At 42.6% G+C, this 19253-nt stretch overlaps 1 protein-coding gene across 2 annotated transcripts in view; it reads right to left on the bottom strand.

The window, feature by feature from the left end:
- Positions 1-19253, bottom strand: part of CDH13 (cadherin 13) — a 692714-nt gene that overhangs the window by 655616 nt on the left and 17845 nt on the right. The window contains exon 3 of one of the 2 annotated variants that reach the window (XM_072980590.2): positions 18090-18213. In XM_072980590.2, the coding sequence (XP_072836691.2) occupies positions 18090-18134 (45 nt within the window). In that variant the 5' untranslated portion in view covers positions 18135-18213. Of the gene's footprint in view, positions 1-18089; positions 18600-19253 lie in introns of those variants that run through there. The other variant, XM_078380491.1, reaches the window with a different exon arrangement.

Raw genomic sequence — 19253 nt, 5'->3', positions numbered from 1 at the left:
ACTATTGCAAAGTAAACATGAGTTCAACTTGCAATCCTTATTTCTGAAGGACTGGTCTTTGAGAAAACCCCATTGTGGAAAGGCAAAAAAAAGTTAATTGCAGGGAAAACTTTCCCCCTCCTAAATATAGTTTCTTCTTTGATGGTGATTTCAATAGTCAAGCTGGTTCATGTAGGAGAAGGGTGGATGCAGGAAATATATGATTCATCCTAGGACTTTGGAAAGAATGTGAGACAGATGCCACCCACTGTTTTCCCTATCATCGGAGTGTTTCATAAGCATCCCAAGTGTCCCTTCTTCTCCATAAATCCTTAGAACAGGCAGGCCACCTTATTATAAAGTCGGGGAGATGGGCTCCAACATCTGCCTGTTACTACTGATGCAGCTTTGCTTTTATTAAATTGACAAATTACGTTGGTGGCAGGGTTTGTTCGGTGCGTAGCTGTTGTTTTCCAGAACAGCTGGGGCTGTTAATCCAATAGCAACAATTTGTCATTCATTCACTCCCAAAGATTAATTCAGATTGGCTGAAATCCAGGCTAAAATAAAATACCTTTCTTAGGCAGGAAAAAGAAACAAAGGGGTGTGAGGGAATAGAGTTTCCCCCCCTCCTGAAGGTAAAGACGCACATCTTTGCACTGGTTCAAACATCTGTAGATGATTATGTTGAAGTTTCTACAACCTCGCAAGCTGCTTTTTAATAGGTTTGGCTGGGAGGGACTTTACTGACTGACAATCTCTCCTGCACCAATCAATCATCCCTTCCCTGCCTCTGAATACAAAGAGAGTCCCACCTCTCTTGTGCAGTACTTCTTTCCTCTCTAAAGTCTGTTGAAGCCTGTAGCTGGAAAACAGTCATGTTCGTCAGTTTGCTAATTGATCTGTTCACAACTGTAAGTGAAGAAAATCGGGTGGTTTTTTTTGGGGGGGGGTCTTTTTCATTCTAATGTCTCAGATTTGGCTACTGAGACTGTAAGTGCCAGTTAACTAGAAAAAGGGTGTTGATTATTCTGAGGAACATAAAACTTTTCTGCTCTCTGAATCCCTGCACTTCTGCTGCACAGCTAGAGGAAGATTAAAAACTACAACAGAATATAGATTGGACAGGATTTTATTGTCCTTCGACATCACTCCCCATCTCTGAAGTGATGGTGAGGGCTGCTTTGAACTGGGGCTCCCAGTATGGATATTCAAATTTCCAGTTCTGTTTGCACAGCAAGCCTGTTAAGAATGGAGGGCCGGACTCCACACTACAAGAAGTCTATCACCTAAGGTCCCTTTTTATGTTTTAACTCTAAAGCAGGAATTGGAAATCGAATGGCCCGAAGCTCTCCTGAAGCCCAGTTGAGCAGTTTGGGCTTCCTCAGATCACCATGTCCTTCCCCTGACACCATTATTTGGTAGGTTTCCAAATTCTAAATAGCTTTGCTCCTGTTCTAAAAAGCTGAAATGATTCTCCTTAGGCAATGAGCTAAAGCATGTTAATTTTTTTTTTGGTCCATTCCAGCCTTTGACTTTGCACTACACATCACCGAACTGGGACACCCCCCCCCCCCGAGAACCCCTCTGAAATTGTATTTTGCCCTTGATTTAAAAGAGACTCTCATGTTTACTCTAAACTAAAGTAAGCATATGATGACCTGATCTGGGTCAAGACTAGAATGTGTGGATGGCTGAAATCTGCCTGCCTGCCTTCCTTAAAAAAAAAAAAACCACAGTTCTTTAAGAAAGATAATACTGCTGTGTGTAGGATGACCGTAAATGAAAACTTGATGGCATTGAACAACATAGTTCTGATTAGAGAGGAGCTTTAATCTCTCCCCCTGCGCACACCATTTCTACTCTGGAGAGGCTCTGCCTAGCCCATAGAAACTTTCCCTAGAATGAAAAAAAAAATCTTAGGCTGCATGCAATGTTGTTGTTTCACCCTGAGCACTGAGTAGTGAGGGGTGCCTGCTAGGACGTCCTACCATTCTACCAGCTTACTCCGAGTCGTCCATATCTGTGCAGAGCTTGCTCCTCAAACTAAGCAATGGTGACAATGTTCTGTTTCCTACCTTTGATGGATGCCTTCAGTTTTGACCCTCGTGGGTCTCTGATAACACAGGCTCATCTCACCATCCTAATTCACAACCGGCTTTGGAGATAGCCACACACCTGCCTTTGACTTATGGATCACATACCTCTTCCTGCCCACCCACCCCCGCTCCACCCCCCCCCCGAGACTTAATCCTAGCTCCATTGATGGCTTGGAACGGATTGTTGCCAATGTCTCACAAAAAGCAAGCTAAGCAGAAGAAAAGACAAATCTAATTAGCTCACTCCTCTGGGAGTAAACCTGATTTCAGCCAAATGTACTTGGGTGTAACTGGGCTGCGATGGATCCATCTGCGTGGGGAGGAAGACGCTCGAACTGCATCCAGGGAAATGTGAAGCCAATGAACCAAGCACCGCTCTTCGTAATTGATATAGTATCACATGATCACATCATGTGGTGCCATTAAGTAAGTTCTCTAGGGAAATTATAGAAAGAGAAGATCTGGAGGAAACAGAAGGTAATCTAATGGTGCTGTTTTCTTTTTTTTTAATAATTTATTTCCATAACATGTTAACACTGCAAATTAAAACTGAGTTGCTGTGTGGATCTATAAAACTCGTTTACTCAGGTTGATAAGGATGTAGAGAAGTTTCTCTTTTAAATGATTCAAACTCAAAATGCGTACCCACCCTCCAAAAAAAAAAAGATGTTTAGAAAATACAAATATTCTCTGCATCATTGTTCCACATGTTCACCTGTACATCTATACTGTTGCTTTTCCACATTTTTCTGAAATGTGTGTTTTTTTTAAAAAAAATAAAAACCTGCACACTGTTACTATATATAACTTATACGGATTTTTTAAAGTCTTATTTTCATTAAAATATGTATTTCTAGCTCTCTGAGCAGGGCAGGAGATGAAGAACTATGATGAGGTATTTGGTAAATACAAAACCCAGTGGAAAACTGAAGACGGAGTCATATGTGGATAAATCCCAAGGACACTTCATTTAACTCAATGGGACCTACCTCTGGGTGGATAAGTGTAGCATTGTGGAACAGGATTTGATCTGTGAATTAACCCAATAAATTATTTCAAATTATAAACAAAACAAAACCATCTAGCATCCTTAGTCATCCCCAGAGAAGTACAAGGTTATCAGCTGCAAAAGGAGATGGCTTAATGTTTCGGTATGACCCTGAGCATTCATCTCCCTCTTCCCCAAATTTTCCTGCTGGTGCTACGGTTCAGTGGCTTAACATGAAGGTGTTGTGCATGCTATGCTTGAACAATGCTGGCACACCCAAAGGACAAGAAAGGAAAGAGGAGGGCTAGAGAGAAAGTTCGTACATGCCTTTAGACGTATCATATTATTCGGAGCAAGGTAAGGAATGGAATTACTTGCTGCAACTGTTTCCGGAATCAGCTGGCCCAGAAACACTTATGAGCCCTTCTCAAAATTCCCCTCTTCCATGTGACCCGCATCACAAGGACCCCGTCTTGCAACAGCAGAAAAGTTTATCTGAGATTTCAGGTCTTCTAAACTCTAGGAATGGGGTTCTCCGAACCTGGCTACCTTACTAATGTATCTATGCCAAGTTTTATTGTGATGTCATTCAGAGCTCCCTGGTTGTGTGTTGTTGTGTCTGTCTCTGTTTGCAGGCATACATGCAGGCACAAACAAATATACTCACAAACATACGCATAAAAATATTTCCATGGCTACCTTTTCAGCTCTGTGTCGGAGCCAGTACTTTAAGCACAAAACGCTGTTGCAACCTTGTTACTAGCTAGCCACATGTATACAACAAGCCACGTCAGCAAGCAACACCAGTTTGCTTTGTCAGTTGTTTCAGCTTTCTTTGAAACTGGGGGTTTCAAAGCTGTAGAAGAGAAGTCTGAGTAGGAAACCTAAGGCATGGAATACTAGTTAGGAATAAAGGAGGAGGAAAGGATACGCATTTGAAAGTCTCTGAAAAGGGATTTGTGTGAGTTAAGAATGCAGGATACTCAACAATGCAATTAAAACCAGGATGCAGTGTTTATACAACAGGCATCACACAGAGGACTAACTGGCAAAGGGAATGTGTGAGCCTTTGAGATTGGCTTAAAGACCTGCAATGATATCAAGGACAATGGATTTCAACACACATTACTGAGAATTTCCCCCCCCAAAAAACATTTTTTGCCTGTCTACCTAATTGCTCTTACAGGCAAGCAAAGAAGGAGGGCATTAAAAGTTGATCCACACACTTGTATCTCTGTGTAAAAGCTGGGCAATTAAGAAAGTTGATGGGGGGAAATGATTTGTTTGAAATTGGGTGCTGGAGAAGAGGTTTGTTAATACCCTGGACTGCCAGAGAGATGAACACATGGGCCCTTGATCAAGTCAAATCTCAACTATTCCTAGAGGCAAAAATGTTGTGACTGAGGCTGTCCTACTTTGGGCACATCATGAGGTTCTTTGAGAAAGACAATAATGCTGGGAAAGGTTGAAAGCAGCAGGAAAAGAGAAAGACCAAATAGAAGATGGACTGAATCCCTAAAGGAAACCACAGGCTTGAGTTTACAAGAGTTGAGCAAGGTTGTTGAGGACAGGGCATTTTGGAGATCGTTCATTCATAAGGTCACCATAAGTCAGAAGCGACTTGACAGCACATGGCAAATGTGATACATGCCAACCACAGGAAACCTAGGTTTAAAAAGTGGCTTCACTACATGCCATTTTCCAGCTATTGCCCCTATGTGTGTTACATTAGAAAGCAGGACAAGCCAGAGTGAATCACACAGTGCAGCCAATGACTTGATGTGAAGCCAGACAGCAAGATGCAGCTTCAACAGCAAAAAAAGAATTCTTACTTGATAGCAATGAAATTCTGTGCTGATTTGCATTGTTTTAGTTTCCCTAGGTCATGAACATGCTAGGTAAGACTGTATCCCCTTCCTTCCTGAGAACTCCTCTTGTAAAGTTCCATCTTTGTCTTTGTCACTTTGAAAAGTGCATGGTGTGAGTGGTTTTTTTTTTTTTAGCATAAAATGAAGCACTAGTCAACAAATAATTTATTGTGCCTAATCCCCTCACCCGGGGGGGGGGGGGGAATAGACCTCAAATGGCACCATTATTTGGTCCTGCAAATAAAAGTAAATAGCTAATACAGTAATATGTTTTTAAATCAGTAGAAAGTAAAAGAATACTGTATGTGAGGGGCATTGGATTGCCATACAACATTCTGTAAGGCAGCCTCCACTGAATCCTGAAACACTATCCTTAACTCTGGCTTCTAGAGGCTACAGTAAATTCTGTGATTCCTTAACAGCCATCTCACAGCATGCAGGAAGGTTTTTCCTTTCAGGAGCTCACTCGCTCGCTCGCTCGCTCGCTCGCCCACCCGCCCGCCCGCCCATCCATCCATCCATCCATCCATCCATCCATCCATCCATCCATCCATCCATCCATCCATCCATTCATCCATCCATCCATCCATCCATGCCGCCTGCACTCTGCAACTACTTACAGATATAGACAACTACTTATATAAGAAGGGATGTACAGCCATTTGGGTTAGTAGCCTTTGTTTACAATAATCTCAATGACTTTATTCATTTTTCCTTTTAAGACCATCCAGGTTGGCTGCCATCCTGTTGCTACTGATGTCATGGCTCAGCTACACAATAGAATGAAAGAGTGAGTGCAACTTCCTATTTCCTCTCTTCCAGTTTTGGGTCCCAGAAAGAAAAAAGATGGAAGACCACAAAACTTTGGAACCATCTCTTTTGCTACTCAGTCAACACTCGAGAAGAGCTGGGCAACTTGGATTGGACATGGGCCCCAAATTTTCGTCCTCCCCTCACCGGCTATATCGGGTTTTGAGACGACAGGCCAAATAGTCAGAAAATGACAAGAGAGACCACAACACAAATGCCTGAATGTCCAGTTCTGGTAAAATCCAGTTCTGGATTTTTGGAATGGGGGTTCTGTAGGTGCTTGGTGCACCCCAATGTGATTTGAAGTAGAAAACAAAAAACAAAAACAAGCTACTCCCAGAGACCCCCACGAGCAAAACGAAGCCACTTTTATATCCCACTAATTTCCAGTGCATGTGGACAGTGGGCCATGCTTTGCTCACTCCTGCCCTCAATCTTCTCTCTGAAAAAAAAGTGTTTCAGAAAGCACAGCCTGTCTTCATGAGATCCTGTTGCAAAGCCTGTCCTCCCCCCCCCCCCCAAGTAAAGTAAGTACTTCATAGCCTCAGGAGCCCAGACTAGGACAGGTTTGTCTTCAGGATGGTGGGCCTGTCCGTTGTAGGTTAATGCAGTGCTTCGTATGCACAAGCCACAATTTATGGAGTTCAACATGTCACTAACCAGTTCAGATCAGTCCATCAATTATAGGCCATGCTTTGCACAGACAGAAATGCCACCTGGTCTGAACACCATATCCAGCTATCAAGGACTGCAGCGATATAAATGCCAGCCTTGGCAACTGTTTCCCATTCACATTGAGATCTTGCTTTTCTCTCAGCCTGACATTTTGTTCATAGCTCCACTTTGCTTTTACTTTTCCAAAGACCTATTTTTTTCCACTAACACCGTAATTTCAGAAGAGAAGACGACACATTGTTAACAACAAGAAGGAGGCTGAATCATTCCAAGTTTTACATCCCGCAGTGAAGTAAGCATTACACTGATATGGAGCTCTGTATCAAGAATGAGGTGGCTTTCTCAGGCTCCATGATAGATCTCCTGCCGAGTTCAGTCCTTGATTCTTCTGGGCTGGGCTAGGAAATAAGACTCTTTGTATCCCTCAAATGTGTTGTGGTGTGGTGGTTAAACTGCAGTAATGCAGAAGTCTCTGTTCACAACCTGAGTTCAATCCCAACAGTTTCAGGCAGCTGGCTGAAGAATGACTCAACCTTCCATCCTTCCCAAAACAGTAAAATGAGTATCCAGTTTTCAGGGGTGGGGGCAAGATTTTGTTTGCATAATTATGCTGTAAACTGCTGAGAGAGAGCTCTAGCCGTACGGGGTCATATGTAAGTTGAAAAACAAAACAAAACACTGCAGTAAATGTACACAGCCCTTCCTGAAGTTGGTGCTTTCCAGGTGTTCTGGATTAACTCCTATCCCCAGGATAGAAAGAATGCTCCTTAGATGCCTTGTTGATGCAGCACTTTTCAACACAGGAACAGGAATCGTCAAGGTCCATGAGATTCTTTTCATCCTGTACAAAAGCAAGCTGAAAAGGGTTTCCCTCCTTCTTAAACCTTTGGCAATTTGCAGAGACAACACGCCATGAGAATGAGAACTGAAGGTTTCTTCAGAGCAGGAAAGAGCAACGTGGCTTCAGTTCAGCAGCTGAAAGGGTGGATAGCCAACAGTGTTGAATTGTTTTAAGGAGGAGACAGAAGATCAGTCATTCAAACCAGAGCCCACCATCAGCAAACAGTTGTTTCTCTTCTTAGGGTTTCTGCACTGCTGTTGCCTCTGTCTATGAGCTGATGGAAGGGATAACCTCCAGATTTCCTCTTCCAGAGGTTTCATGTAGATCCAGGCAAGCACAATGAAATACATGAGACTCTTATGGCTACCATGGCTGACCTGAAGGCCCTCTACGGGCACATAGATCTTTTCCCAATATCTTTCTTGCCAAGCATGTCGTTTCTGCTCTGAGTGCCCATAGGAACACAGGAGACAACTCCCAGGCCAATAAAAGAAACAAACCCAAAGAAGGCCTTCCAGATTTGATTCCACCACCCACCCATTTTTAAAGATATTTTTGGTGCTGGTGGAGCTCACAGTGAGCACTCTCAGCCTCAATGAGAAAGGGCACCTCAACAGATTCCCTTGAAAGAAAGACAAACCTTGTGAGATAGTTTGTTTCTATACAAAAGCAAACAGTCCAGTGCTTTATCTGTCAAAAGCAACAGTAGCTTCAACAGCAAAAATAAATAAAACTGAAGTCCTTTGAAATGTATTTTGCAATGAAAATGTTTGCACAAAATGCAACATAGAAACAGAATGTGCAAACGTTTTGTGCAAAAGACAGGATTTTTTTTCACCCAACAGTATTTCACAAAGTATCTGCACACAAAAAGCCACCAAATGCAGAAAATGAAGAAAAACTCTCATAATCTTGCCTAGCAGGGGTCAACATTTTTTGAAACTTTCCATCCTTATCTGGAGTCATGAAATTAATGAAGACTTCCATGCATACTACTGAAGCATTAAAAGTTTAGCTGATCTGCTGAATGTTTAGTGAAGACATTCATGATGGCACCCCAATGACAGACATTTTACCTGAAACAGATGTGGTTCTTTGCATGAAATATAAGGATAGATCTATGCCTCTGTTTCTCAGGATTTCTTTTAACACCATTAGAAAGCATCCACATCTCTCTTTCGGAGACATGTATGGTACGCATAGTACATGTACAAACATTCTTATTCATAGCAGAGCACATGCTTTGCATATGGATGTTTTCAGCACACATTGTTTTAAAAGATCAGGTAAGTGGGTGATGAAAAAGAAAGTATCAAAAACTTCGGGATGCTGTTATCAAAGAAAGCAATGCTGGGTTGTAAGGGGAAGAAGGAGAAGTTCATCTTAGTTGGTTTTGCATATGAATTTTCCAACATTCATAAGATTCTTCATATTCAAAATGAGAAGGAAGGAATAAAAACTGACAGATTTATCTACTCCAGATCTGTAGTGTTCAGTAAAGGTCTGTGTTCAAATCTTCATATGGGCCAACTTGGCAGGGCTGAATGAGAGTTGCCACCACTTATTTTTTTCTGAAAAGGCTCTTATGTTTAATGCACATATGGTAGGCAAATACAACATGGTTCTCTCCATGTTATGAGCTGATGTAATTTTTCAGTTTGGCCAGTGCAGGTGGCTGAAAAAGTCTACCCAAATCAAGTATTTGAGAGTGAATTAAGTTGAGGTTAAAAAAAAATCCACTGGAATTTAGGCTGAATAGACAAACACTTTGATTAGGAAGAAGGTTGCTTTTTCACACGCTGGCAGTTTCCAACATTCAAACCCCTTTTTACTCCATTCTTGCAAGATTGGTTCCCCAAAGCAGGGCGGCTTCCGACATTTGCACAAATATTCCTTGACAGGCCTAATTGACGGCCATCTCCTTTGGCCCGTCATTGTTCCTCTGCAGTGTCATTTCTGATTACGCTCCTAGTGGTAACAGGACAGATCGAACACATCAACTGCGAAAGAACTCAAACTCTTCCCTTGCCCACGAGGTCCTCGGCAGCCTATCTGTATTGCTCAGAGTGGATGCTGGTGTTTTGCAAGAGCCTGCTTTTATGCTTCGCCCTCCTTGGAAATGGCAGTGGAGAAGGTCAAGTGAGAGCTGCCAACCCATAATAAAGCTGTTTGATGCAGATCCTGGCTTAATGGAAAGCAGTGCATATCCAATTCAGACCAGAAACGACCGCAAATGCCTGTAGCCAAATGGTCTTGTTCCATCAGTTGATGGTGAGCAACATATGAGAGGGAAACAGCCCTGACAGCTTTGGAGGCTGTGAAGAAGGGACAACAGGGACTAGGGTTGTGTGTCGTACTTACAGAGCGGAAGCAAATGAAGAGGAAACTTCAGCTCTGTGAAATTTGGAGGGGAATGTGCATTGATAGTAAAGGAGAGATGCACAGGGAAACAAGACAAAATCACGGACAACATCCACGGAACTGCTAAATATAGGCAAGAGAAAGACTGCCATTCAAAGTAGTCATAATCTGTAGTCATATTTTTGACTGTACTTTTAAATCGTAGTGCACGGGAGTTCACAACTGTAGCTATATTAGAACAGATTAGGAGGCCCATCCTTGCATTCTTCCTTTAAAATAAGAGAGCCATTTTGGAAACTTTCCTGGGCTGGGATGATTGTCCGTCTAACCAACTGTTCCTTCCAACTTTTGAATTCAAAGAGAGCCCCACCTTTCTGGTGAGCGTCCCTCCTCTTTTCTATGCTGGAGGAAGTTGTTTTTGTTTGCTTTTGATCTTTTTGGCTGGTTGCTACTATATGTGTCATCAAGAAAAGAGTTTGCACTGTGAGTAAAGAAATGGTTTTAATTCCTTCTCCTACAAGGGACTGTGAGCACGTTATTGAGCCTTTAAGTACCAGTTAATTGGAAAGGGGTGGACTATCTGGGAAACTTGAAGCTATTCTTCTCTATGAGTCTCTGTACTTCTACTGCATGGTAAAACAGAATTTTACCAAAAATTCAAAACTTTAACATTACGGCAGTTGCTGTGTCCAGCTTTACAGAAGCCCAGTCCTCTATTTGAAGGATCATCAACTTCAGGGCTGACTTGAATAACAAAGGGGCATAAGACAAAAACACAGATTCGAACCCCCTGTAAGGCCTGGAAGAATTTTCTGTGTCACATGTGCATAGTGCATAAGGCCCAAAGGGATGTTAGCAGGACTACCCCCATAACATCACAGTGATCTCATCCTGGTCTGAAGTTTTGGCTCTGAAATCTTAGGGAATACTACTGACCTGCTGACCCTAAGCGCATATCAAACAACGTGGGAGGGGGAGTGACTCTTTACCTGCCTACCTTTTTGATAGCATCGATTGGCCCAAAGTCACAAACATATAAAAAATTACAATTTTGCTTTGTTGTATTGGAAAGGGCCATAGCAACTAGAGAGATACAAGACTCGTTGGGTATTCCCTTTTGGGTATTTCCATCATAGCTTTGTTCCTACAGGCAAAACAGACACACCTGTCAGCAAAAATTAACTTACATTGTCAGGATGCCTTCATGAATCATTGGCGCTCAAAGAATATACATTATAAATTCTTCTGGGTGTTCCGTATATAGACATATGGATTTCCCTTTAAGGGCTGCAATGGACATCTGGAAACATTTTTGACTAGGGAAAACCACACACACACACAAAAGCAAACACACACACACGTCAACAAAATGGGTTCTCGTTTTGTCCATGGAAACGACCATTACACTCCTCCCAAGATTGCCAGCAGAATGGAACAGTTGGGAATCTGAGCATTTTCAAAGTTTGTGCGCAGGAATGTATGCACGGTTTAAAAACAACAACATCATGTAGAGCTAAAATGGCATTAAGGTGTGCTTTCACCTATAAAAATATGAACATAACTGGGAAGAAATACTTGTCTAGGCACACTAATTTCCATGCAGAAGGAGCTAAAAGCCTCACATGTGAAGGCAGCAATAGGAGACAGAGCACCGTTGTCAGTGTAAATCTGAAAAACTAAGCAAAAATGAAGCCATCGAATTTGAATATCCTTCATTGTTGCTTATCACATGCAGAACTGATTTCATTAGGTGTCATTTTGTCCTCAGAAGTCCAGTAACAAAACTTTCACGAACCCAGTGTTTATTTAGGAGCCTTATCCACAACACAACAGTGTGTGCTTTTGTATTCCCATTCTAGGTATTAAAATTTCCCCAAACGTGCTGCTGTTTCGACTTATGTGGATCCCTAGCCACAGCTGTTATTTGGATGGCTTTGTGTTGTTGTGTGTGTGGTTTTTTTTTTTTGCTCCTTTTCAAAAATGTAAACAAACATACATAACACAATCATAAATGTCTTTGTCTGTAACAATGTTTTTGGTTTTTTCTCAGAGCAGAAGCAGCAGTTTGACAACAGTTAATGCTTGGAGGTTGCATTTGTCGGGGATGAAGAACAAGAGGCCAATATTGGACAGAAGGATTCTGAATTCAAGCCATCAGGTCCTTTGAGCCCAGCTTCTATGCAAGAATGTGTGACCCTTACTTCCTCTTTCTTTCCTCCCTCCCATGTAGCTGTGACCCTCCTTTCCAGGTTTATTTGGATGTGAATGCCAGCTTTTTATACTGTGCAGGGAGCCCTCTTCTGGAGAAATATGAAAAAGTTGGTAGCTTGTACATTTCCTATAATTTACCACATGTTTATTTCAAAAATAGCTTTCAGTCTACATCATCCTCATGAACATTTCCCTTTGCAATTAAAGCCTGACTTACTGTTTTCAGCCGGAGTTCTGGCTTCTCACAGCCCTTCTTTCTGAGATATACATTAGCTAAATAAATATATCCCATATTAGGTAATGAGGACAGTTTTGTCCCTCAGACTCTTATGTCTAAGGAAGTGGATTTGTCTGTGAAAACTCACATAAAAATACAGCAGTTAGTCTTCAAAGTGTCAATACATTTTTGCCTCTTTCCTTTTTTTAATTTTCCTTTGGTTTTGTTCCTGGCTATGTCATCCTATGTGCACTATTAAAGAAATGACATCAAATGGATATGGTGGCAAGATTAACCAGAAAGCTAGCTATTTTACAGAGCAAAGACTTCATTATAGTGTCTGTTCTGGACAATTCAGATAGTTTATGTGTGCTTTATTCCCTCTTTAAAAAAATTCGGCTACCACACATGCGACTATATTTTACATACACCCATTAAAACAATGCCTAAGAAAATTCTCCCCATACAACACTCCCCAATCACAGCATTTCACCTTAGATCAGCAGGGAGGGCAAACATAAGCCATGGTTCCTGGCAACCTGATTCTCCTGGGTTCAAAAATATTTCAACAAAAATGAAAAATGTTCCCCTGCCAACAACATGTTTGTACTTTATTTACCTATGAGGAACTAATTATGCAGCCTGATCCTCTTTATGTTGTAAGAGGGGAGGAAAATGCTCACAACGAGTGGCTGAGAGGGACAGCCTTCGTCGACAACTGTCACCTGAGCCAGCTGCTCATCATTTACCTAACGGCAGGATCGGCCCTGCCATTGAGAAATGAACTCTACAATGTCCGAGTGTCGGCTTCCATTCTGCAGTAACCAGGTTACATACAAATACACTGCACCCAGCTGTACAAGAGAGATTGACACAAACTTTTTTTCTCTGCATCAGATTGTAACGTGAGAAGGGTTACTTGTGCAACTTCCCAACAGAGAAATGTGCTCATGGTGGAGGTGAATCCCACACCAAAAGCACAAAAATAGGACACAAGAGTTCAGCCATACATGCCTCCATGTGCATGCGTCCTCCCCTCAACACACACACACATTGCTATGGCTTTCACATCACCTACTAGGCTTTGTTTTGCCTTGAACTTGCTACTTATATGGATTACATCTCCCTAAACACTTCGCATACTCCATGAAACCCCTACGGAAGGGGTTTTTGGGAGCCGTATTTTTTTAAAAAAGGAACTTCTAGCTTTGGTAATCTTGAATGACAAAAAGTGTCAGAAATCAACTCATAGAGTTAGGGTAGGGGGATTTTACTATTGAGTAATATTCTCTATCTTTAGATTCCATGTGGGCCTGCAACTCTTGCACAAAATGTCATTGTGACTGAAAACTTAGGTCGTTAACTCCAACCTGAATTATACTCTTGCCTGGAAGGGAACAGATTTGTATGTCTTATAAATCAGTTGATCAAGATCAATGTTTGCCATTTCCACTTGCCGGATATCAAGGCATGAATTGTGGAAGCTGCTGAGAAAGAGAAAAATATCGCCTTCCCAAGGTGTTGGACACCATGAACCTTGCCAGATGGTGCCGGACAGGTAACTTCTCCCATCCTCTCCTACTTGCTTCCCCTGCTGCCCAGAAAGTTTTTAACATCCGACTGAGACGATCCACCTGAGTAGCCTCTTTAACAACAGCCCTTTTCTCCTCAATGCTTCTTTCTTTCACTGTGTCCACCACATAATGAGATCCATTTTAAATATAACACTACGGTCAACCTGTCATTGCTTTCCAAAAGAACACCAACTTCCTGCTCAGCTGAGCTAGCTAAAGCTGGGGAAACATCTGGCCCTCCAGATACAGTGAATTAAAATTGCATACCCCCCACCCGACATTGGCTGAGGCTTTTGGAACCTGAAATCTGAAACAGCTAGCAGTGGTTCCCAACCTTGACTCCCCAGATGTTCTTAGACTAAAACTTTCAAGAAGGTTTCGCCACTAACTGTGCTGGACAGGATTTTTGGGAGCTGCAGTCCAAGAACATTTGAGGGCCAAGGTTCATCGCCCTCATCATACTTTTATTGGCATAATAAAATAAAGCAGTAACTGGGAACCTACAAACAAATAAAGTCCAGCAAGTCAAGATATACAGTAGAAGATACATAAAGACGTGTAAGACCAATGATGAAATAAGATCCACTTGACTGGATTTGGGTAGCATCCTTCTTTTCTGGATAAGGGTCCCAAGGTTGGGACCCACTGATCTACAGTAGTAGACTAAAACTTTCCTGCCCTCATTGCAAACTCCATCCCTCCCCTTTCTGGTGTGCTAGCAAGGAAGATCACTTTGTACTTTCTCAGAGATAGTCTGGTTTTCTGTTGCTTCGGGTTCTGCCCCTGAAAGAGCAAAAACTGGGTCCTGAGTCACAGAAGACTATTCTATACACCAGTGTTCCCAAAAAAACCCACTGTATTTTGGACATGGTAGAATGTGGATCTTAATTTGCAGGCTCTATGACATCCAAGGATTCCCAGCATAGTGTAGTGGATAGAGTGATGGACTTGGACTCTGGAGAACAGGGTTTGAATCCCCACTTGGCCCTGGAAATGCACTGGAGGAGTGGAACTGGTAAAACCATTCCTTAAATATCTCACTAACCTTGAAAACCCTATTAGGCTCGCCATAAGTCAATTCTGACTTAACAGCACAGAACACACACACACATGATGTGCAAGAGAGTGGGGAAATCAGACTGCTTTTCCTCTGCACATGCCATACTGATAATACAAGAGAACCACAAGATCAACAACTCACCCACATGCAAAGGGGCAGTAGTTGATTCATATCTCCACAGAAGGTCCAAAAATTCAAAGAGTTGCATCAATCCACATCAGCAAATCAGTTCTAGCTGTTCTCATACCTGCTTGGAGTAGGTCTTTTGTAAAGCTAATGGGCCAAGACTGCTAATTCAAGACCAAGCCATTCCCAAATACTTTGCATTACAACAGAGATAAATCACACAACAGCATAGTGTTAAGGCAGAAGCAAACACCATCATACCTGTTAATCAAAAAATATCCTTCACTATAGCATGAGAAAAATAAGACAGGAAAGGCTCAATCACTCTTGTTGATTCACAGCCTTGGATAACCCAGGTGTTCTTGGAATGCAACTTCGAGAAACCTCAGCCATCATAGTTAATGGTGAAGGGATCTGGGAGTTGGCTTACCCCATGGTTGGGAATCACTGCTCTTGGTATTTGACAAATGAGCAGATGTAAAACCCAGGTTTTATGCCTGACTTCTGGGAAAGGTGATCATAATAGGTGGACTCTCCAAAACAAAACCCTGATTTAAGCTCATTTTCTATAACTTTTGCTTGTCTCCCCTATTCTACTTGTCTCTTCTCCATTCTATTTCTTGTTCATCCAAGTGTCCTGAAAAGTCCAAGTGAGAGGGCCAACCTACAGAAACCTTAAAGGGCAATTTGCCAAATCAGAGTGTGTACAACAAGTCAAGAATAGAAAGGATAACCAAGCTGATTCCAAAGCAGGTAACTCTGCTAAGTGAGCCAAGCTGTGCATGATTGAAAGACACATTTGACACCGACTCCATTTTTTTAAAGGATACAAGCAGCAATGCCAAAATGTATACATTCATTTTATGTCCTAAAGTGCACAAATGTACAGTACTTGGGTGGTTGCAAAAAAAAAAAGGAAAAAGTAAAAAAGTAAACAGTAAAGGAGCTGTTTTTTTTTTCCTGCATTCCATCCATACACTTTCATTATATCTTTGCACTCTTCATTCTTCTATAGAGCAACTGCAACTGCAAATGTTTTCATCACCTCCACATCCAAGTGTTATGGAACCAAGGCCACAACATTACTCAGTTTTCATTGCCTTCGGGTCATTCCAAGGCATCTGAGCCCCATGTGCAGTGACTAAACTGCAGTACTGCAGTCAAGCCTCTGCTCATGTCCTGAGCTTGATCTCTGCAGGTTCAAATAGTCAGTTCAAGGTTGACTGAGCCTTCCATCCCTCTGAGGTCAGTAAAATGAATACCCAGCTCACTGAGGGGCAAGTTGTTGTTTGCATATCTATGTTGTAAACCACCCAGAGAGTGCTCTAGCACTATGGGGTGGTATATAAGTTGGAACAACAACATTGGCTAGCAAATCCAATCCAAGGCTTTTCGGATGAACATTTGAGTCTTGCAGTACTGTGAAGATCTCCAAAGACATCCTAGTCAGTGTTCTGCAGCCCTTCTCCCCCTAACGTCAGTGTGTAGATCTAAAAGCAGAACCAAAGGATATGAACCAGGGGTCTCTACCCTTCAAAAGATATGGTGCCACGTCTAATCAGAAAGCCAACTCTCTAGCTTCAGAAGATGGGTTAAGTGTCAAAAATGACAGAATTTGATCTTCACCCCAGGAGAAAAAAACCCCCGCAAAATCCATGACCATGCTAAAATAAGAAAATTCATCCTAATTTCACATGATCCCTGATCCATAGCCCTTCTTAGCAAAAATGAACTTGTATGTATGCAAGTCTTCTCTGCTTGGTCCCTAGACTATGCACCGGAATGGAATCCCTTGCGTAGAGCAGGTACAAAGTGAGGACTTAAAAGTCATAGGAAAGTCAAATCTTTGCAACCTCTTCTATGTGACATAAATGTTAAGGGGCTTGAGAGAAGCCACCGCTCAGTTGTAGGGCACTTGTTCTGCAGGTAGACAGTCACAGCTTAGTAGCATCTCTTACTAAAAAAAAAAGACAGCACCGGATGTTAGATGACAGGGAAATCTCACTCTGGCTGAGAACTTAAGAAAGACATTACTTGTCGGAACAGACAATGATAGACCAGATAGGCAAAGAGTCTCTGACCTGCTATAAGTCAGCTTCCTGTAAGTCTAACTCTTAAGTCTTTGGATGCAGTCCATAGGCACACATAACCCTGTGAAAGAATGCCTTGTCTGGGGTGTCTTTCACCTCCCCCCTCCCCGCACAACCTCCAGGTTTAAAGCCAAAGCAAGTCCCTCCGCCCACCCTCAACTGGCTGCCCTGCACGCCAAAAGGAAATTAACTTTAACCTCTCTGGAGTACCACGACGGGCTTTCCAGGAACCCAACAAGACCCTTGTATGAATAGAAGCTGAAGCTTCTAAGGTAAGAAAAGCCAAAAACGAGGGAGGGGGGGTGGCGGGATAGAAATGCATCATGGCACCAATGGAATCTTTTAAAAAACAACACCTCCCATGCACCACCTTCTAAAATGAAAACTGTATCACATTCTTGGCGGGGAAGCCGGAGAGGGAATACAGAAGTTGGACACCAGTGCGTTCTTCAGGGTTTGACTGACAGCAACAGCAAGACTACACAGTCCCTTGGCTTTTTAAAGGCTGGGGAGGGAGGGGGTGTCTTCCTGCCCTCCAGGCTGCCTCTCTGGAAGAAGGGAGGGATCTATTACAGTCGAAACGAAGGGGGCAGCTATCATGCCCAAGTCACCCATGCTCAACATTTTACAAAACCCCTCCAAAGCTTCCGATGGGTGGAGGAGGGGGAGGCAGGAGAAAGACCTTTCAGACGGCACTCCGCTCTACATGCTCTGTTTTTAAAATAGTCTTCCTCATCATCCGCCCACCCACCCACCCCCCTCATTTAAAGCAAGGAGTGTAATAAATACAATGAACGGCTTGTCACAGACCCTGGCAGAAGCCGTTGCCGAGAGAGAAGAAGCAAATCAAAGTTGAAGCATCGGAACAGAAAAATCTTACTGCTACTACCGAGGCACACTTGAGAGATTTTGTCTCTCCTCCGCTATGAAGAAAATACAGTCTGTCTGCACACACATAACACACACTAGGTAGCTAATTTCCCCTCACTAGGAACCACAGATTCATTTCTCATCAAGGAGATTTTCCTTCACATCTGCCAAGCAATGTTTCTATCTGGCGGACGATCGCCGAGGAATCCAAGCTAGCCCGACGCACAAGACACCATGAGAAAAATGAGATCTGGAGAGGTTTTGTTTTCTCCAGAAACCACACACATGCACCCGCAAGACCCGAGCACCAGATTCCTTACCTGGGACAGGAGGAAGGCCAGGACAAGTTGAGTCTTGTGCTGCATTTTGCTTTCCTAGAAGACACCCGAAGCTTTTTCATTCATGCACTCAGCTGCACTGAGCATATTTTCACTGTGGAACAGTCTTTGAGAGGAGAGAGAAAGAGAGAGAGAGAGGCAGAGCAGGGGAGGGAGAGAGAGAGGGAGAGAGAGAGAGACTGCCTTGAGAGCCAGCCAACTTCCCAAATAGAGCAGCAGCATCACCACCAAAGCATTGGATAAAGGCTGATGACCAGAACCAATAGCTTTACAAGGATGATTTCTTCACAAATCATCCTCGATTTTGCATCCCACATCTCGGGCAAGCACCCACCGCCAAACACAGTGCCCCAAGAAATCTTTTCCTTTAGTGTATATAAGTACAGTAGTGTCTTCAGAGAGCACTTTTTTGTTTTGTTTTTGGTTATGGATTTCTGGAAAGAGATATTTGCCTCCTGCAGAAAGAACACATTTGTGCTGGAGGAAATAACCCCCTTTCAGAAAAGGGATGCCTAAAGAAAAGCCCTCCTTATTAAAAGGTGAATCAAGAATGCTTTACTTTTTTTTTGGTAAATCGATGGAGTAGCTAGGGCAGCCTTTGGGTGCTCCAAAAAAAGAAAGGAAGGAAGGAAAAAAGGAATGACACAGTGAAGTCCTTTCACAGGCACCCAAAATCTCGATTACCTCTTCTTCTTTTCATAAAGGTAAAAAGGTAAAGGTTCCCCTTGACAATTTTTGTCCAGTCGTGTCCGACTCTAGGGGGCGGCGCTCATCCCACTCTTCAAGCCATAGAGCCAGCGTTTGTCCGAAGACAATCTTTCCGTGGTCACATGGCCAGTGTGATTTTTAGACACGGAACACCTCTTTTCATGCCATCTCACAAATCACAAGGAGGACAGATCATTCCTGCTTGACAACAAATAAATTCACCGCAAGGCAATAGATTTTATTAACCGCTCAAGTGACGGCTGGATTTTGGAGAGCAAAGACATGGAACTGTAATCTAAGGCTAAAGTTTGTTAAAGTCCGTTGCCCTTCAACTCTAGAAACTTTTGCCTATTCAGAGAAAATGCAGGCAACTTCCATAACACAAGACTGCACTTTGATGACATGGAATACAACAGCGTGAGAAAGCCTGCCTAAGGT

The sequence above is a fragment of the Pogona vitticeps genome, chromosome 10, assembly GCF_051106095.1.
Source record: "Pogona vitticeps strain Pit_001003342236 chromosome 10, PviZW2.1, whole genome shotgun sequence".
NCBI classification, from domain to species: Eukaryota; Metazoa; Chordata; class Lepidosauria; order Squamata; family Agamidae; genus Pogona; species Pogona vitticeps.
The sequence above is the reverse complement of the archived record's forward strand: the minus strand, read 5'-3'. Positions and strand labels throughout refer to the sequence as shown.